This window comes from Glycine soja, chromosome 9 (assembly GCF_004193775.1).
Source record: "Glycine soja cultivar W05 chromosome 9, ASM419377v2, whole genome shotgun sequence".
Taxonomy (NCBI): Eukaryota; Viridiplantae; Streptophyta; class Magnoliopsida; order Fabales; family Fabaceae; genus Glycine; species Glycine soja.
This window is the reverse complement of record NC_041010.1, coordinates 32,220,985-32,243,143: the sequence shown is the minus strand read 5'-3', so window position 1 is coordinate 32,243,143 and position 22,159 is coordinate 32,220,985. Positions and strand designations below refer to the sequence as shown.

Sequence of the window (22,159 nt, the reverse complement as noted above, 5' to 3'; positions counted from 1 at the left end):
CATCTAAAGCATACAAGTCCCTAATGTTATCAAATCCTAAAATTTGAGCTCCTAGAGAGAAAAACAATGTGTGTCTCCTAGAGAGAGCATCAGCTACCACATTTGTTTTTACCTTTTTGTATTTGATAACATATGGAAATTGCTCTTGGTACTCTACCCATTTTGCATGCCTTTTGTTTAACTTGCTTTGCCCTCTAATGTACTTAAGTGATTGATGATCACTATGAATGACAAATTCCTTGGAAACTAGGTAATGTTCCCAAGTTTAGAGGGCTTTTATTAAGGTATAAAGCTCTTTATCATAGGTGGGGTAGTTGAGGGTGGCACTATGAAGTTTTTCACTAAAATAAGCAATAAGGTGCCCACCTTGAAACAATACAGCTCCAACTCCCACTCCAGAAGCATCACATTCTAGCTCAAAAGTTTTAGAAAAGTCAGGAAGAGCTAAAGCGGGTGCCTTAGTAAGCTTTTCTTTGAGAAAAGCAAAGGCTTGCTCTTGTTTTTCACCCCAGGTAAATGCCACATTCTTCTTCACCAGCTCATTGAGAGGTGATGCAATTGTAGAGAAATTATGAACGAACCTTCTATAGAAGCCTGCTAACCCATGGAAGCTCCTAATATCTCCCACACTTTTTGGGGTGGGCCATTCTTGGATGGCCTTGATTTTCTCAGGGTCCACTTGGACATCTTTCTTCATATGGTGCCAATAAAACTTTTCTTTGAGTAAGACAAGGGTCTTGTCTATCCCAAAGTGGTCCATGAGCCCACCTTCATGGCTCTCTTTCACAAGTAATTTCAATTGGGGTAAATCTATTTGGTGTTCTATTCCCCTTAAAGGAGGTAGCTCAAGGGGTATCTCTTTGGGAAATATATCACCAAATTCATGTAAGAGTTCTTGGACCATTCAGGGTAAGGTCTCAAATGTAGGAATTATGGCAGTGCTAAGGGATGCTTCCCTTGATAGGAGAAGGTAGAAAAATTGTTTAAGAAGGAGTGCTATTTTAATATCACCTTTTGTTGCAAAATGATTTTCCTTCTTAACAATATTCTTGGAGGAATCCTTTTCCTCTTTTTCCTTCCCCTTGGCCTTTGAAGACAAGACCTTACTATCCTTCTTTTTCTTTTGTTTTTCTAGTTTTTCTTCCTCATCCCTCTTATCTTTCATAGTTAGTTGACCGTTGGCCACCTGTGAAGGTGTTTGAGGATGCAACACAAATTTAGTGCCAAGATGGGTGAGGGTAATCTCATTAGTTAGGTCATTGTAAATGATCTTCCTATCAAATTTCCACGGCCTTCCTAAAAGAATATGTCCTGCCTCCATGGGAACTATATCACAATTAACTCCATCCTTATATGTCCCAATGGAGAAAGGTACCTTCACTTGTTGGTTAACTATCATTTCCCCTTGCTTATTGAGCCATTTAAGTTTATAAGGTTTTGGGTGGGGAATGATAGTGAGGTTCAATTTGGAAACTAATCTTGTGCTACAACAATTGCAACAAGATCCACTATCCACAATGAGAGAACAAGTTTTATCTAAAATTTTGCATCTTGTATGAAAGATGTTCTCTCTTTGGGATTGAGATAGATCACAAGATTGACCTCCAAGGAGCCTTCTAACCATTAAGAGGTCACCTTCTTCATGGGGCTAGACTTCCTCACTAGACTCTTCACCCATTACTTTATCTTCACTTCCACTAGAGGAAAGGCAAGAAGTAGTCTCCTCTTGACTACTATAAATATCTTGACCCCTCATGATCATAGTTTTCTTTGTGGGGCATTAAGAGGCAATGTGACCTCTCCCAAGACATTTGAAGCATTTAATGTTGCTAGTCCTTTCTTGGGAATTAGTCTTAGGGGTGTATTTCTCTATGGTCTTAGCCTTATCTTCCTTGGGTTTTGAAGGTGCAGCCCCCAAAATTCCATGGGCTTGGTCCTTCCTTGGAAAAGAGTGAGAGCCATAAGATTTTGAAGAAGACTTTCTTTTAAGTTGTTGCTCCACTCTTATACAAAGTTGGACTAGCTCATCTAGCTCCCTATATGGAAGGAGTTCAACCTTGTCCCTCACTTCCATATTAAGCCAACTAAGGAACCTAGCTATGCTTGTTCTTTCCTCCTCCCTAAGTCCAGCTCTTAAAAAGAGTAGTTCCATTTGTTGTCTATATTCTTCAATACTCATACTCCCTTGTCTAAGCCTTTGGAGCTTGTCCATAAGCTCCCTTCCATAGTAGGAGGGAATGTGCCTCTTCCTAAGGGCACTCTTAAGATCAATCCAATACTCTACTGGAGGATTCCCAAGGGAAGTCCACCAATAGAGGGCACACCCTTGAAAGCTAAGGGTAGACAATGGAACTTTTCTCTCTTCGCTGATATGATGGCAAGCAAAGAGTTGCTCAACCTTCATTTTCCAATCTAAGTAGGCCTCAACATTATCTTTTCCATGGAAATATGGGAGGCTAATGTTAACCTTTTGGGGCCTTCTATAGTAGTATGTGAACATACTCAACATTATCATTTTCTCTTCTTTGGGAGTGATGTTTAGTATGTGAACTATGGCGCCCTCTATAATAGTCGTTAAGTTCTTCACTTAAACTCTTGCAAGAGTCATGACTACTATAGGAGGCATGTTTTTCTCTTTTCATTTCTTTCATAATTTTTCTTCTTTCTTCCTCTCTTATTTTCTCTCTTTCATCTTGACTTATTTCTTCCATTCTTTTTTTACCTTATTCTTTTCTCTCTTGTTTTTCTTTCCACAACTTAAGGGATCTCAACTCATCTTTTATCTTATACAAGGAGTCCTTAGGAGTAGAACCCTCACCATTAACACTAGATGAAGAATGAAGACTCATGTTGGTTCCTAAGTTATGGTTCTTTCTTGTTGGGGGTTTGAAAACAAAAGGTAAAAGAAACTATGGTTGAAACTAGCCAAAATAAACACTAAAAGAGGTGTGAAAGATAAGGTAAAAACTAATTGGTAAAAGGCAAACTATTTAGGTGGCTTGACAATGGACGGTAAAGGAAATAAGATATGAAAGTAAGCAAGAAATGTAAACTAGGTGAATCCTAAAAGTGTTTGGATGACCACATTTAAGGTTCCCAACAAAACACTCACAATCCTAAGGGAAAATTGCCTAAAATTATTACACACAAATGGAAGTAGGGTGACCTATTGGAGGCTCCCAACTTACTTCCAATGAAAGGCCTTTTTCTTACAAAATTTGAAAGCAATGAAAGTAAGTAAATTGTCAATTACAAAATTACAACAAGGTTCTCAATTTTGGTGGTTGTTCTCTCTTTGGTGATTCACTTAATTTGGAGTGTTTCGTAGTCAAATAGCTCTTAAGGTGGTTTTCCCCTTGCTTCTTGACTCAAATTCTTTCAAGGGATGACACCAATCCTCCTTTCTAATTCCATATATGGCAACTCACAAACAAGGAAACAAAGAGAAAAGCAATAACCAAAGACCAAAAAAATGAAATGAAAGCTAAACCAATAGAGTTTTAACAAGACAAAATTTCACGGATTATTCAACAATTAAAGCAATGAAAAGCACATAAAAGCAAACTAGGACTCAAAGAGAAACTTAGAATGGCTCTAGAGTAGAGTAAATAAACTAAAAACAAAGACTCAAGAAACCTCTAATTTTGGAACTTGTTTTCACAGTAATTTTCAATTCAAATTTCAGAACTAAGATTGGTATAAAATAGGCACCAATTATAGAACAAATTTGGAGCCAAAATAACAAGCACACTTCCCTTTCACTTTTTTTTCCTGGACACTGATTTTTCTACCACCTTGTGTGATTTTTCTTATTTTTTCCTTTTATCCAAATAGCTTGATTATTTTATTATTATTTTGGTCCAGATGTCTAGAAAATTTAGTAAACTTTCAGCTCAAAACTCGTAGTGACCAATTCCCATAAATTTATACAAGTTCGTATGTTCAAGCTGTCAGCACCAGCGATTTCAACCTAGAAATCAAGAGTAATGTTTATGTTGCTTAAGGCTTGGATAGTTACAATTTGTGTTTGCTTATGCTCAATTATCTTGAATAACACAATTAAAGAGAGCTTAAGACTTATTTTGATTCACAAATCCAGCCACAACTCAGCACCACAACTCAACTTCATCATAGGCATCATGTAGGAAACTCAAAAAATAAAAAAATAAAAAAAAAGGTTCAACAACAAGACTACTTCTAGGAATTAATTTAGAACATGTTATGAACTAAATAACATGCATGAATTAGACTCAAAATTCAAAAGATAGGCTAAGAATGATAAGAATACATGAACAAATGTATCTAGAATTCAATCAACAAAGTAAAAATTCAACACAAACTTAGAACATAATGTGACAATTATTATGACTAAACATGACTCTAAGACAATAAGGATTAAGTGATTTACACTTAGATTTTTGTGTTTTTTTTCTAATCAATATTTTGGAAGAAAATTTAGATCTAAGGGTTCATCACAAGAAGATTATGACTGAAAAATGATAGAACCAAAAATCAACACAAAAACATGATTCAAGAGTAGATCTATAAAATTTAAACCATAGAAATGCAAGAACAAGTGTAGATCTATGATTTAATCGATTTTTTTTTTGAATCTACTCTAAACAGCACCAAACCACAAGACAATGGAGGATATACATGGAGAATAAGATGAATACCAAGGAATTAAAGTGAATTGACCGAACAAAAAGGTAAAGGAAGAAAAAGAACATCACCTAGATGAAGATGCTCTGATACCACATCATGTAGCTCCATATGGAGCTTGTTGGCCTTGGATCTTCTTCATCAATGGATTCCTTTGCTTCTTGAGGTTTGATTGTAGAGGAATGGAGAAGAAGAAAGATGAATGGAGATGCCACTTCAAGTAGAAGATGAGTCTAGAAGATGCTCACCACCATAGGAAGTCATGGATAAGAGCTTGAAGATAGAAGAAGATGAATGAAGGGAGAGAAAGAGAAGAGGATGAAATTTAGTGCCTCTAAAGAAGTCTGAACTTTGAAATTTAATTTTCAAATGATCAAAGTTGAAAAAATGTACACGCATGACCTCTATTTATAGCTTAAGTGTCACGCAAAATTGGAGAGAAATTTGAATTTCAATTCAAATTTCACTTGAATTTGAAATTGAATTTGTGGGGCCAAATTTTGGAGCTAAAATTTCACTAATTATAATTAGTGAATTTCAGTTATGGTTCATCCCACTAATCCAAGATCAATTCCAAGATTCTCCACTAAGTGTGCTTAGGTGTTATGAGACATGTAAAGCATGAAGGACATGTACAAAGTGTGACTATATGATGTGGCAACAGGGTGTAGTAAGCAAATGCTCACCCCCCCCCCCTCTAAAATTTAATTGGATGGGGCTTCTACCAATTCAATTAAATTTATTTCCCAACACACACATCAAATATTCACTTAGTACATGTGAAATTACAAAACTACCCCTAATACAAAAACTAGTCTAGGTGCCCTAAAATACAAGGGTTGAAAAATCCTATATTTCTAGGATACCCTACCTACATTATGAAGCCCTAAATACAAAGAAAAAAATAATGAAATCCTGATCTAATATGTACAAAGATAAGTGGACCTAACCTTAGCCCATGGGCTCAAAAATCTACCCTGAGGTTCATGAGAACTCTCGGGCCTTCTTCAACAGCTCTATTCCAATCCTCTTGGAGCCTCTTGCTCATGGCCCTGGTAAGTGGTCCCTTCCTAGGGAGGATTGCATCATCCCCTCCCCCTTGAAGAGGATTTGACCTCAAATCTGTCGGTTCCTTCTCCTCAATATCAGCTCCGCCTACAAAAGGAATTAAATCAGAAATATTAAAAGTGGTACTAACTCCATACTCTTCTGGGAGGTCCAACCTATAGGCATTATTATTGATCCTCTCTAAGACCTGAAAAGGTCCATCCCCTCTAGGGCTAAGCTTGGATTTCCTTTTAGTAGGGAATCTATCCTTCCTAAGATGGAGCCAAACTCAATCACCCTCATTAAGAACTAGCTCATTTCTTCCTCTATTTCCTTTAGTTGAATACACCTTTTTTTGGTTCTCTATTTGGTTCTTAACCCTCTCATGCAACTTCTTTACAAACTCTGACCTAGATTTCCCTTCTTTATGTATAAAAGAACTGTCAAGTGGGAGGGGAATGAGGTCTAAGGGTGTTAGGGGATTGAACCTATAAACAACCTCAAAAGGGGATTGCTTGGTGGTTTTATGAACCCCCCTATTGTAGGCAAATTCTACATGAGGAAGATACTCATCCCAAGACTTATGGTTGTCTTTCAGAAAAGCCCTTAAAAGGGTGGATAAAGACCTATTCACTACCTCTGTTTGCTCATCAGTTTATGGATGACAAGTGGTAGAGAAAAGAAGTTTGGTTCCTAGCTTAGCTCATAAGGTTTTCCATAAGTGGCTAAGGAACTTAGCATCTCTATCTGACACAATGGTCCTAGGCAAACCATGGAGTCGCACAACTTCCCTGAAAAAAAGTTTTGAGATGTGGGAAGCATCATCCACCTTGTGGCATGGTATAAAGTGTGCCCTCTTGCTAAACCTATCCACCACCACAAAGATAGAGTCTACACCTCTTTGGGTTCTAGGAAGCCCAAAGACAAAGTCCATACTAATGTCTACCCAAGGTGCAAATGGGATGGGTAAGGGTGTGTATAGCCCGTGAGGCATCACCCTAGACTTGGCTGGTAAACAAGCCACACACCTAGTGCAATGCTTATGGACATCTTTCTTCATATGGGGCCAATAAAACTTTTCTTTGAGTAAGACAAGGGTTTTGTCTATCCCAAAGTGGCCCATGAGCCCACTACTGCATTAGGAAGCATTTTATTTGCTAAACCGGCCCATGGCCCTCTAAGCCAGAGTTGTAGACCAATCAGAGCTGCAGAACTCGCTAAGCGCGATTTTTCGCGCTAAGCCCAATTTCTTCTCTGGAATGTCATATTTTTGAATTGGGTTGAGCGAGTTTGCCCGCTAAGCACGTGAGTTTGAATTCTGAAAACTCAAAAGTCATTGAGTGCTCGCTTAGCGAGTGACCTGCGCTAAGCGAGGCAGTCGAAACTGCCAAAAATAAGGCTTAACTGCCTTAGGCAGTTTTCTTTTGTACAAATTAAAACACCTCACTCTCAGCATTTTTGGCATTTTTGCATCATTTGCACTGTGCTCATCTTCTATTCTCTGCGCTTCCTCGTGCCCAATCTTCTCTGCAATCCAAGTAAGTGTTCTCAACTCTTCACTTTTATTTTTGCTTTGAACCTTAGGATAAAAGACTACTGTAGCTAGTTTAAAGCTTTGATTTTGTTCTTTGCAATCTTACTGTTAGGTTAGTCTTTAGAAGCATGATGTTAGGGGTTTTGTTTCGTGCACAATGTATGTAATTTTATTGTGTTTTGATTAGGTTCTGAGGCCTAATAGGGCCCTATGTTGAGGGGCTTTAAAGCCCCAAGTTTTTCTGGATTTTTTGATGATCTCGCTAAGCGAGTTCATCAATTTCTATTGGTTTTCTAGGTTTTTGGATGAACTCGCTAAGCCAGCCCTGTCCCATTAAGCGTGTTCATCATTTTTGTACATATATTTGAATGTTTGTATGAACTCGCTAAGCCACTGCACTTAGGCTTAGCAAGTATTTAAATTTCCAGTTTTTTATTTTCAGTTGGTATGAACTTGCTTAGCCGGCATGTCGCGCTTAGCGAGATAGTTTGTTAGGACAGACTCTTAAAGTCTTTTTGTCTTCTGTTGTTGGCTAAGCGAGTCCTCTCGCTAAGCCACTCAGCCACTATTGGCTGAATAAGCCTGGGCTAAGCGAGTCAATCTCGCTAAGCCCAAGGCATTTGTGTTTTTTGGTAATTTTGTTCATGCACTAAGCGAGCCCTGCTTGCCAAGCGTCATTTCTTCTTTGTTTTATTTTATTTTGGAATTGAGCTAATTATGTTCTAGAGGCGTGTTTGGGCTAAGCGCCTGCAAGCGCTAAGCCTGTTTAGTGCGTCGCGCTAAGCGAGCCTATCTCGCTAAGTGCAATTAGCTCTCTGTTAGAGAATAAGGCTTAACGAGCCTTGCTTGCTTAGCCACTATGTAGTTTCAGCTAAGCGAGTGTGTCTCACTTAGCTAGAGTCTTTGTTTTTGTGTTGTCACGCTCAGCGAGTCAATCTCGCTAAGTGCCTAGACTGTTTTTCAATTTTATTTTTTTGTTTTCAGTTGAAATAAAAACCTATCTAACTTGATTCTTATGCTCATTTTTTATGCAGATGGCCTCCAAGAAGAGGAAAGCCACAGCATCCCGGCCCTAGGAACCCTATGATACCACTAGATTCACTTTTGAGGGGGCCTGGGAACGTTATTCACATAATATTCACTCCCGGAACATCCTTCCGGAGAGGAATGTTAATCTCTTTGTCACTAAGTACGACGAATTCTGCCAGGAGCTGATCAGGCGGAACTGGCACAAGGCCTTGACCCAGTTCATGGACAGGCACATTGATATGGCCCTGGTCAAGGAGTTTTACTTGAACTTGTATGACCCTGAAGACAAATCACCAAAACAAGTTTGAGTCAAAGGGCAGCTGATTAAATTTAATGCGGCATCACTGAATGCCTTCCTGGAGACGCCACCAGTGATCCAGCCAGGGGAACAGTACCCCTCATACTCTATTTTTTGCAAGTCGCGCATGGATCCTCAGGAGCTTGCCTCCAAGCTTTGTATTCCAGGGCACGAATTTGTTCTTAATGCTGATGGAGCGCCCTAAAAGCTCCTAAGGAAGGATCTGACAATGCTGGCCTAGACCTGAAGCGTCCTAACCTCACCCCCACTTCTCATACCTCTGATATGAACATGGATCAGGAGAGGTTAGTTTATGGACTTGTGATGAAGATAGACATGGACGTGGGCTTCCTCATTTCACATCAGATTTCTCAAATGGCCCAGTCCAACTCCTTGAGGCTCGGCTTTCTAGCTTTCATCTCCGCACTTTGCGTGGCCCAAGGAGTAGTCTCAGATTCTCTGACCTTCAAGTCCCTCAGCCCTACCATTAATTTGGCATTCATAAAGAAGAACTACTGGAACCTGGAGGATCCCACAATCGAATTTCTAGGGACCCACAAGGCACGAGCTCGAGGATCTGAGGGTCAATCTTCAGCAGCTCCTGCTTCCTCTGCACCTACTCCTTCTCCAGCTCCATCCCCTTCTACTTCAACACCACCACTTCCTCCTGCTCATTCTCATTTACCAGCTCCCTCTACTCCATCATCATCATGCCAATGCCGATGCTCTAAGGTCACCATTCCTATATTGCAGAGCATCCACCATGGCTTATGCCTGGTGATGCAGAATATGCATGACTCAGCTCAGCATCGGCCTTTTATCAGCATGGAGGAGTTCATGGCACAGGTGGCCTGGCCAAGAGTCCAGCCTTCTCCTTTAGGGGGAGGTGAGGTTTCCGTAGCCTAGGAGCCTCAGCCAAAGCCAGAGGTTGCTCATAAGGCCACTCTAGAGGCGACTCCACAGGTTTCACATGCTATTTCAGCTGTTGTGGAGGTCTCTGAGGGTGAAGAAGGCGTCGAGGACACTGACTATGCAGCAGATCTACAGGCGGCGCAGAGTACCTGGGATCCCTGGCCTACAACAGCACAGGAGACACCTCAGCCAGCCCAGGATACTCCTTCTTCACCTCATGGCGAGCCTGCACCAGCTCAGGACAAGCCCACTGTTGTTCAAGATGATTGTTAATAGGATTTTCATTTATTTTTCTGCTTTAGATACATTTTATTTTCAGTTTATGTTTTTAGTACAGTTTTTATGTTTAGTTATTTAGTTAGAAAATTTCGAAAGCTTGTTAAACAGTTTGCATTTTGATTATTATTGCAGTGGTTTGATTTGATTTGAAAATCTTATGTTTGTTGAATGAATTGGATTGATCAATGGCATGAATTGAGTGAATTGTAATGGATAGATCATATGCTTTGAATAAGTATTCAGTAATTAGAAAAGAAAGAACATGGATTAGATACATGGTTGAAAATTTTAGTTGGTTTGACAGATTGATTGTGAAGGTAATTACTAGCCACAACCCGGTGAGTGTGTGATCTTTAAATGTGAGAGAACGACTAACATTGGGTATTGATTTTTGCATGAATCTCTGATTACTGAATGAATGCATGAGTTTCAAGATAATGAAGGCCATGATTGACTGAAACAGCTACTTGGCCAAAAAGCTTACCTTGTGCATGAATGAATAATCCCTTGCACCCATGTTGAGCTAAAAGTTTGATTGATTGACTTGAACCCTGAGCCTATAAATTGTAATCTCTATCTACCTTGTCTTAGGTTGTAGGAGAGCATCTTAGTTCAAGGAAAATTTGTCCTAAATTTGGGGGAGTTTATTGGGTGACAACAATTGTGGTAAGATGACAGCACACACAGCAAAATCAATAAGCAGCAAGTAAAAGCTGCTAAAACAAAACAAGAAAAAAAAAAAGAAGAAGAAAGAAATTCCAAAAATAAAAGCTAAGTGTGTGCTGTTATCAAAGCTAAGTGCTGTAAATATTGAAAGGAAAGTAATAGAACTGGAATAAAAGAGAAAAGGTTGATTTAAGGATGAATGCTCTCCTAGAACTTAAGATTTTTGCATCCTAGAAAAACCATATTTTGTTTATAGCCCAGCCTCATTACAAGCCAAGAAAAGTCTTTTAGATTCAATTTGTGTGTTTCTGACTGTATGGCATGAGATGAATTGCAAAGATTGAGAGTTGTGTTGGTTGTTGATTGAGAAATAGCCTTAAACACTTGTGCTTGAGAGAAACAGTGACCGTGAGGCATTGGCTTGTTGAATCTTCCTTGATATTTGTCTTGCTTGCTAGCTTATTTCAATTGTGTGCCTAATTATCATGTTCATATCTTTGAAAAGCTGCATATCTTGTGAAAAGCTGTTGATTGAAGCATTGTATGCCACTTGTGTCATGTTATTGAATGCTTGGAAACAAACACAATTTTGAATAACCACTATGATTTTGTCACTTGAGGACAAGTGAATTGTTCTTTCTTTGCTTGAGGACAAACAAAACTGTAAATTTGGGGAAGTTTGTTAGTCGTCATTTACGACTAACTTTTGTATAGAAAAGTTTTATAAAATGTTTGTCTTCTCCCCCAATTTATGGTTCTTTTTGTAGGTTTGTACATATTTTTAGGTTTAGTTTAATTTTGTTCAGTAGAAATGCCCAACATTGTGAATTTAATGTGTTTCAACTTCAATTTTAGGTAAAAAGGATGAAATTTGTGAAGGCTAGCAATTGGTGTCTCGCTAAGCGAGGCTTGTGCGCTTAGCGAGAATCATGCGCTAAGCGAGGCACTCAACCCGCTTAGCGAGTTGGGAGAATCTGGAGGAGAATCTGAGAAGCATCTGCGCGCTCAGCGCATCATCACCATCGCTCAGCGAGACATTTGTCTCTTCCTGCGCTAAGCGCGCCTAGCTCGCTCAACGAATATTCACTAACTCGCGCTAAGCACAAAAATGGCGCTAAGCAAGCCTTCGAGGACAGAAAGCCCTTTTTAAGGCTGAAGTTGGAAAAATCAAGGATTGGTTTGATAGAGCGTGGATTGGAACGTAGAGAGCATAACAGAGGCGCAAAACAGAGCAAGGAATCCAAAAACCTTAGCTTTCAAGAGGATCTTAGGTTTATGAGTAATTTCTAGGTTCCTAGAGGTGGAGGAGACATCCCCACTACTGTGTAATTTGTTATTCTCTTCTTAAACCCTCATCTTGTAACTGAAAGGTGTTGCCTTGTGATGGAAGGCTAAGTATCTTTGTTGGGAAATTCTGATGGAACTTGATGTAAATTCTTAACTATCTATTTAAAGTTGTTTTATGTGTTCATTGCTTTTATCTGCACTTAATTATTGCATGCTTTTGGTATGATCACCCATTGGTGTGTAAAGTTAGGATTTTTAGCATTGGAAAATGTATTAATCCTTAGAACTAGATAGAGCAGGGCTAGATAACTGCATTGCTAGACATAGAGTGCAGGGTTTTAGTTTTTGATATGTTGTGATTGTAATGTTGTTCGATTAGGCTAAGTTCAATGAGACATCTGCGAACGAGGTTTAATTAGAATCAATCCATTCACGCGAGGAATCGGTGCTTGGTATTTTAGTCCTCAGCATAGAACACATAAATAAGATTAAATAGAGAAAAATATTTTAATTACATCAAACATTCAGTAGAAGAACCCAACATTTTAATCATCTATTTTCTCTCCCGTTTTGACAACCGTATTTGTAGTTCTTTTAGATTTACAACACATACATCTTTGATTTAATTATGTTTACATGGCTTTATATCAATGTCTGCTCGTTGAATGAAACTTCACCAAATGAAACAAGTTCCCTGAGTTCGATACTCGGTTTCTTACCGTTTTATTATTACTTTAACGACTCAGTACACTTTCCGATAAAGTTCGGGACTGTCCTTGAGTTCGAACATATGCATACCTTGATCCATTCATTCTTCAAACCGTCACCACATCCAATGCATCACATAATATTCACACTCATAGGCTCCGGCTTGTACATGACTTTATATGCAATATGAAAATACCCAATTAAGCTTGGTCATTCTTTGTTACACATGATACTGATTTCAAATTTCCATAAATACAGGGATTACGACATACCTTTGGTTCAATCCATTGAGGTGGAGGTTCATTCTCCTTGCCTTGCAAAGTAGTGGATATTTTCTTCATTGCACTAAGTTTGAAAATAACAAAAATCCTATATAACATGTGATGTTATGACTGCTAAACTACAACTGATGACCAATGCTAAATTTTATAAGCTTGCCAACTACCTATTAACTGTAGCCTTAATGTGAACATCAGGCTTTCTCTATACAGAACAAAACCATATTACAATATTCTCTCGTGGACACAACACCAGAAGTTGCCAATGTGCCCTGAAGTCAACAAAATCAAATTGACCATCAAATAAATGCAAACACATTGATAACAGCCACATCAATTGACTTACTGACTCAAGTAAGGTCCTAAGTAGACTTCTCGATGTGATTCCTTGACCCACGTTTCTATGTACTGTTCACATTCTTGATGCGTGTCCTTTGTGCAACGTATAGACTAGGGCTCAAGGAAACCATAAACTGGAGCAAAACCTAAGCTTGTACTCCAATCATTAATAAACCTTTTTTAAAGACGGTAAACAATATTGTTAGCCAAATATAGAGTGGACAATGACAAAAATGAATTACAATAACATATATAATTTACTTACATCATCCACAGTTGTAGTATAGATATGTTTAAACATTTGTCATCTAAAATGATTTTAGTTACATCTGCATATGTGATGAAAAAACCATTTGTGGAATTAGGTATCCCAAATTTCGCCCTGTCCCATGACAACTCCATTGGCTTTTGGTAAACGACATACAACTTCCTAACCAACTCTCCGAGAGGATCAGCTATGGCCACAACATTGGCCTAGTCAAGCTGTTCAACAGAATTCGGTGGAGGCTTATTGGGTACCAACACCACCTATCATAATACCAATTAGTGTACATGTAATTATGCATGACAAAAAATACAAGGGATTCATAAGGGATAAAAACAACCTCATCAGTTACTTTTCTAACAAGATGTCTGGGCCATGCGATGAATGTGCCAACGAACTGATTGAGCTATCGAACCTCTGATGTAGGATAAGGGACCTCACGTCCGAGTGGTGATATTGGACAACCTTCACCCTAACAACGTCATCTGCATAACGAACATTGTGTATGGTGGATGAATTGTTGTACACTTTTCCCAAGGCCACTAGCAAAGTACTTTCATCTTCAACTAAGAACAACCCCATTAGATCCACATCAACATCATAAGGCTGTTTAGGAAATCCTTGTGCCTCAAGTGCAGCGCAGCTACCCTTTATGTTCACACGTGCAGCTAAAGGTTGCATTTCTGGGGCCTCAATGGGGACTGAGTGATGTGATGCAATATGAGATAACTCTATTTTTTCTTTACGTGGTGGAGGGACGTTGAAACAGGCAATGACATCAGTTTTTTTAATAAACAAATTAGTCAATTAATTAAATTATATTTTCTGACAGATTTGGTGACGAGGGTAATTGCTTATTTCAAATTAAGTAATTAAGCAACTTATTTTCGAATAAACAAATTACTAATGTCACTAATAACCCATTAAACCATAAAAAATGTATTTTGACGTTGATAATCAAACAAACATTTCCATATCTGAATCAATTTTTTTTATTCTTCTTTTCACCTTTTGAATGTGAAAACCATAAAATAATCCTTTGGTTGCATCGTAAGAAGCCATTGTCCGTCATTAAGCAAAAACTTCTGATTATTTGGATGCATTGTGTGATTCAGTATCACATGACCTTCATATATTGCATTTTATTGACTTTCTATTTCATTGAATAAACTGAATTTTTTTTATTCTTAAAAGTAAATTTTGTGATAGGTTTAATTTGCATAAAAAAACACATCTCAAAATTTCACTCACGGTTATGAGGCAAAAATATCAGACTTATATTTTACTAGTAACTATAAAAATTTTAAAATGCCAGTTAAAATATTCAAGAAAAAATATTTTGCTAATAATAAAAAAACAAATTATAATAAAAAAACATGTTTGAAATTGTTAATTTTGAATTATCGTAAAAATTATTTTAACTACTGAAATACTTTTTTGATGATGAATTATAAATATTTCATTATATTCAATATTGATAGAAAAAATGAAGGTATCGATTAAAATAGTTAAATAATTAATTTGTTTCATTGGATGTTTGATTAAAAAATATTTATTTGATTTGAGATATAAGTTCATAAAATAGTGAAAACATATGAATTAATAAAAAGGGATAAAAATTTGTCTTAGTGAATTGGTAAAGTTAACTTTGGGAGTATTTTTGTGTGTGTAGAATAATTAATAGCAATGAAATTTCAACTTAAAAGACTCATGCTAACTATTCAAACTTTGTAATGGGTTCTTTGTGTGCTGTCACCTACGACTACAAGCACCGGCGGAGTTACATGTTTAATGGGGCCATTGTTCCAAAAAATTAAATATTTTTATTTGAATATATTGAATAAATATTTTTTGTCCCAATAAAAAAATAAATCTTATTCTTACAAGATAATTTTTTAATAAAATAAATATAAATAGAGGTAAAAAAAATAAAAGAAAAAATAAATTGATATTAATTTTACTCATCTTATCTTTTTAAATTTTATTATTTTTAATTTTTTATTACCATTTTTAGTAAAACTTATATAATTTTTTGTTTGAGAAAATATTAAACTATTTTTTGTTTTGACCGAAAAAATGTCTGGATCCGCGACTTCCTGCAAGAATTGAACGGTGATATTTGATTAACACTTTTAAAGTAAACTGAAGTGGAGAATAATAAGAGAAAATAGGTTCCAACTTGTGTTTTTCCTTTTCCAAAAAAAAGAAACGCATCTTTTTATGTTTAATTTTGACACAACACAATGAGCACACATTGAGGAACAATGTCAATGAGTAAAGATGATATAACTTTTATACATTAGATGTAAATCAATAGATAATACACTGAAAAAATTTATGTTAGATTTTATAAAATACATTTTTAACGAGGTTGAGAAATTTTAAGTATAATTAAGTATTGAATCAATAATCAATTAATCTCGTGAGCTTGAAAATAATACGTAGGGATCTCACTATATAGCTAGAACCTAATTACGGCGATTAAAAAAACTATAATATAGGCCAACCAATAAATGATTGATCATGAACCAGAATCTAATCTTTGACTTGCAACAATCTTTGAATCTCATACACTCAGCTATGTCCTGTCAAATGATAGAGGAACAGTTAGTTATCCACTCCACCATACAGAAAAGCAATGGAGGATGTATCACTGTTTATATATTGTGGACCAGGATTCCTTTCTTGCTGAAGAAAGATCCCAGTCAATTTTATCTGCATAGTTACATTTGATTCATCAATCACCACCTTAATATCCATATCTTGTCGAACTATTAATTTCCATATCTTTAGTCCAACAGTTAAACAAGGTGAAGTTCACTCCTTGGAGAATGAGATTCCTAAAGAAAGTTTCTTACTCTTTATTTTATTATTTAATTTAGACTTTAATTTCTTTTTGGGTGAATAAAATTTGATTCAAGATACCCTATAGATATTACTATGTAATTTGCATTCACATAATAAATAATGCATGGTTGAAAGAAAAAAAAAGCTGAGAAACAATATAGCTGAAAAAAAAGGTGTCAATTTCGGCTTTGACAAGATCAAAGCCCTTCTTTTATTCAAATGTTTTAAATTTGATTTGATTTTGGCCTGGTAGTTCTTGAAATGTCATTTATAAATACTACAATAAGTCATTGTTAGGACTAGTAGAATTAGAATATGGTGATTTGGGATATGCATAATCTCACTTTCCTTTAATTTTTCATAAAAAAAAAATAAAAAGGGGAAGATTTTGATGGAAAGGTATTTTATTTCATCCACAATAGTACAACTACAAGACAAAAAATTACCAGTTACATACTTACTCAACACAGGATGATAAGGAAATATTAGATTGATTGATCGGTTAAGAAGAAAAAAAAAGAAAAGATCTTAAATTCAATCTCTTCTATTAACAAAAATTAATAATTAATATTTGTCGATATAAAAAGTTAACATTCAATGATTATCTTAACTTTTTTTTATGTCAGTATCTTCTTTGATAATCTTGCATAAATTTTCTTTTGTTATTTTCTCTATTACATAATTATATTGTACCATGACAAAAAATAATAATAAATTTGGCACATGTAACCTTCAACTAACCTCACATGGATAAATATCTAGCTCTGATACAATATACCATCATTTTTATTTTCTTAACCCCAACATGTTTTCCCTCATTCCGTATGCATTAGTAAAAAATGTTGAAAACAATATCAAAGAAAAAGACAAGTACCTAGTGGTCATCTTTTTTTTTTTTTTGCAACTGGCATTTGGTCCCTCCCATCAATGAAAATTTGTTGTCTTTCTTTTATAACATTATTATTATTTATCCAACCATTCAATCACCTTTTGTCTCAACAAACAAGTGGCATAATATGCATAGTAAACATTTTATTTTGTTGCATATTCTGATATTCTCCACCTTCTGCAATTTTGCTCAACCAGATTATTTTCTATTGTGTAGTTCTCATTTCTCAACTCCCATCATCATTACAAAGTTCCAAACTTAATCACTCTGTACACACCAATTTTCAAGGAAAAAGCATCATAGTGAAAAAATGTCAGAGTCCAAGGATGAAAATCCTGACCTTCCTCCCAAGTCAAAGCCACAGGAGGAACATGGTTTTGCCATGGATTTTGACATTAGCCTGGAAAGTCTATGGCCCTCGGATCATATATCTTTGGTCTCTAACCCCATGTCTCCTTTTCTCTTTTCCACTATCTCTGACCAACCTTGTTCTCCTGTCTGGGCTTTTTCTGATGCCGAAGATGAGAGGCTAATCAGGATTGCAGCTTCAGCAGGTATCTCTTTGTTAATTGCCACAGTTTTCTATTTTGTTGTATGTCTTGGTTTGTTTCAGTTTGGATGTTGAATTGGATATTGGAGTTTTCTTCAACTTTTTAGGACTTGCTTGATTTCAAGTTGACTATAACTTGAATAGTAACCACTGTTGATTGTGAAATTTAACAAGGTTTATGAAAATTGAAGGAATTTTAACCTTTTTTTATTATTATTTCCATCACTGTTCTTGAGGCTCTAATTTGTTGAGAATATTGATTATAAGGCAAATGAAAATGCATCAACTTTGCGGCATGTATCTGCCACCTTGGATTAAAGATGAATTTTCTTTTTATCTCCATCTTATAAATTAAATAGTTAAACTATAAGGCTTCATTTTTGTGTAATAATTTCTTTATACCTTTCATTTTCTTTCAAGCTATCTCATATTTAGAGGCCATAATAGCTTTGTCAATAATTCCTACTTTCTTGGGATGTTGACTATTGCCTGCATAAGATGTATTTTGGCATTTGTAGTTGTTTATAAACTTAGAAGTGTTAGATATAATATGATATTGAGCTGAAACATAACTGTACAAATAATTCATAGTTTATTCCAATGACATCTGATGCTAAACATGAGCTTTATATTTTTTGATGACTGAAGTTACTGCTTTCAGGTAATACAAATACAACAACTGAAAATCTAGTTGAAAATTATGACAACAAAAAAACTGTGCCACCCCTTGTAGCCATCCCAACTTCAGAAAATCCAGATGCTTATTGTCTAATCAAGGAAAGAATGACACAAGCGCTTCGCCACTTCAAAGAGTTGACTGAACAAAATGTTCTAGCTCAGGTTTGGGCACCTATGAGGAATGGAAATCGGTATGCACTTACAACTTCAGGCCAACCATTTGTTCTTGATCCACATAGTAATGGACTCCATCAGTATAGAACAGTTTCCCTGATGTATATGTTCTCTGTGGATGGGGAGAATGATGAGATCATGGGACTTCCCGGCCGAGTTTTTCAGCAAAAAATTCCAGAATGGACTCCCAATGTTCAGTTTTATTCTAGTAAAGAGTATCAGCGCCTAAATCACGCGCAACATTACAATGTCCGCGGAACCTTGGCCCTGCCTGTGTTTGAGCTTGCAGGACAGTCATGTGTGGCTGTAGTGGAGTTGATAATGACTTCACAGAAGATTAACTATGCTCCTGAGGTTGATAAAATCTGCAAAGCCCTTGAGGTTGGATTTCTTTTGAACTGTACTATTTAATATAAGCTGCATGCTTTGCTCATATTTGGTGAGTTCGATGTGATGGTTATATCATATGTATTATTATTAATATTAATATACCCTTAAAGATTGATCTTCACAAAGGTAACTGCCATGAGATTATTTGACTCTTGTTACTAACATGTTGGAAAATGTATCTGATTACAAACATTTTTTACATTCCTGAGTTACCTTCTGTCAGTTTCCATGCAGGCGGTTAAGTTGAGGAGTTCAGAAATTTTGGAGCATCAATACATTCAGGTCGTTTTCTACTATCATGCATCCCTATCTTGTTTATTTTCTCAAAAATATTAGATATATATGTAGTTCTGTGACTTCTATCGTACTCCTCTATTGTCACAGATATAACCTGGCAATTCTTTTAAACCAGATATGTAACGAAGACCGCCAGTATGCATTAGCCGAGATTTTGGAGATACTGACAGTTGTGTGTGAAACTCATAGTTTGCCTCTGGCACAAACATGGGTTCCATGTAAGCATCGGAGTGTCTTAGCACATGGCGGTGGTCATAAGAAAAGTTGCTCAAGTTTTGATGGATGTTGCATGGGGCAAGTTTGCATGTCTATAACTGAGGTAGCATTCTATGTAATAGATGCTCATACATGGGGTTTTCATGAGGCCTGTGTTGAGCATCACTTACAACAAGGTCAAGGAGTTGCTGGGAGGGCATTTTTGTCCCACAACATGTGCTTCTGTGGAAACATCGCCCAATTCTGCAAAACTGAATATCCCTTAGTACATTATGCACTCATGTTTGGTTTAACCAGCTGTTTTGCAGTATGCTTACAAAGCTCTCATACCGGAAATGATGATTATGTGCTAGAGTTTTTTCTGCCTCCTGGGATCACAGACTTTAATGAACAAAAAAGATTGTTGGGATCCATATTGGCAACAATGAAGCCACATTTTCAGAGTCTTAAGATTGCTTCTGGCATTGAACTTGAGGAAAATGCTTCAATTGAAATCATAGAAGCAAGAAATGAAAGAGTTAATTTGAGGTTTGAGTCCATTCCAATTACTCAATCTTCTAAGTCACCACCTAGACATGCCTCGCCAAATGTGGGGGAGGGGCTGCCACTGGAGCCATCAGAACAGAAAATAATGGCATACTTTGATGGTATAAATGATGGAGGGAGTCTTGGTGATAATGCAGGTGGACACATTGATCAGAACACTTCCTTAAAGATCAAAACCAAAAAGAAACCCTCAGAGAGAAAACGTGGAAAAGCTGAGAAATCAATTAGTCTTGATGTTTTGCAACATTACTTCACAGGAAGCCTTAAGGATGCTGCAAAGAGCCTTGGTGGTATGTTATGTTTCATTCTCTGATTTAACAGTTAAAAATAAATGTTTTTTGTTATCTCTACCAAGGTGCTAGTTTGATCTACAACAGTAAAGTGTTCATGAAATATAGTAACTACCAACAATTCTGCCATTATCATATCTAAGTTTGCTACTTCTTAGAAACTTATAGTTATCAAAGAATATATCAATCAATAAAAAAACACAAAATTGGCCATTGTCTATTACTAGTAGCTTTCATTTTTATTAGTAGCAGCTCATACATAATATTCTTGCTATACAGTTTGCCCTACTACAATGAAGCGCATCTGTAGGCAGCATGGGATATCACGCTGGCCATCTCGAAAGATAAAAAAGGTTAACCGTTCCCTGTCCAAGCTCAAGTGTGTTATTGAATCAGTCCATGGTGCTGAACGAGCATTTGGTTTGAATTCTCTAAGTACCGTTTCACTTCCCATTGCTGCCGGTTCCTTTTCTGAGCCATCCACTTCAAACAAGTTCAACCGCCAAACATCATTGACCATTAGGCCATCGGAACCTAAGATCAATGAAAAGGATTTTGATGCGTCTGGAGCATCAGAAACAAAAAGGCAGGCTGCAATGGAAGATCAATTCCTTGGACTTGAAGCAAGGGCACAAAGTCCTGAGAAAGTGATTAATGATAGAGGAGTGGCCACTCAGGAGATTGGCACTAAAGGCACAAACAAGTTTAGAACTGGAAGTGGCTCAAGTGAAAGCAGTGGAAATCCTACTCCTCATGGTTCATGCCATGGTAGTCCCCCAAATGAAATCTCACCTCCTAAAGATATATTTGTAACAGGCCACAGTGAGAAATGTCTTGTGTTAAGAGGATCACTGGGGTCAACAACACTGCACTCAACTAGTACACCGAACTGCACAACTGCATACCCTATGCCTCACATTGTAGAAACGACAGAACCTCAAGAACTATTTGGAGGACAGCTACTTGAGCGTGCTGGTAGTTCTAAAGACTTGAGAAATCTATGCCCTTCAGCAGATGCTGTTTTGGAGGATCAGGTTCCAGAAGCTTACAAGATGAATCCTCAATGTTCTGACTTGCCTCAAATGCAACACATGGATAACCTTAATAACACTCTGACACCTTTTGCAGTTAGGAAAGAGGTGAAGAGTGTGACTATTAAGGCAACATATAAAGAAGATATCATAAGGTTTAAGGTCTCTATGGACTGTGGTATTGTGGAACTGAAAGAGGAAATTGCCAAAAGATTGAAACTAGAGGCGGGAACATTTGATATCAAGTATCTGGATGATGATCATGAATGGGTTTTGATAGCCTGTGATGCAGACCTGCAGGAGTGCATGGACATCTCAAGATCATCAGGCAGCAACGTAATCAGGCTTGTGGTGCATGATATACTGCCCATTCTCGGAAGCTCTTGTGAGAGCTCAGGAGATTGGAAAGGTTGTATATAGTTTGGCTTGTATTATTCAATTATTGAGATTCTTGTAGTTATAAGTAATAGCTTTTTTTTTGTGATAAAATAATAGCTTTTTATCAAAAAAAGAGAAGAAAAAAAGTTTCTTACATGCGCAAATTGCAAGACACATATTATTGGATTTAAAGTCCAAGTTTTATAATTACTATCATCCAACATTATACTATATTGTTTATGACGTTTAAAAAAGTAGAGATGGTGTTGAAGGAATATTATTTTGCCGCCAAAATGTATAATTTAGCATCAATTTTTAACAAATTGAGAACAGAATGTTTCTAACCGTGAAATTTTTTCGACAACAATATGAGATTTGCAAGTCAACTCATTTGGACTACTTTAACATTGCGTTACCGTTCTTTTTTAAAAGAGTGTAGTTTGTATTCATGAAATTTTTTTATAGTTTGCCAATAAAAATATCATAAGTTCATAAAAAATATTCACTTTCAAGATAAATATTATAAAATTTAACAAAATTATCATACATAATTCCAGATTCGATAACAA

General features: G+C 36.6%; 1 protein-coding gene across 1 annotated transcript; it reads left to right on the top strand.

The window, feature by feature from the left end:
- The first annotated feature begins 17,149 nt into the window (after positions 1-17,149).
- LOC114368056 (protein NLP6-like) lies at positions 17,150-21,797 on the top strand. The gene is made up of 5 exons (XM_028325403.1): positions 17,150-17,594; positions 18,252-18,823; positions 19,067-19,114; positions 19,245-20,181; positions 20,461-21,797. Exons 1-5 carry the CDS (start codon positions 17,351-17,353, stop codon positions 21,630-21,632), a joined length of 2,973 nt encoding a protein of 990 aa, XP_028181204.1. The 5' UTR covers positions 17,150-17,350; the 3' UTR covers positions 21,633-21,797.
- The last annotated feature ends 362 nt before the right edge of the window (positions 21,798-22,159 follow it).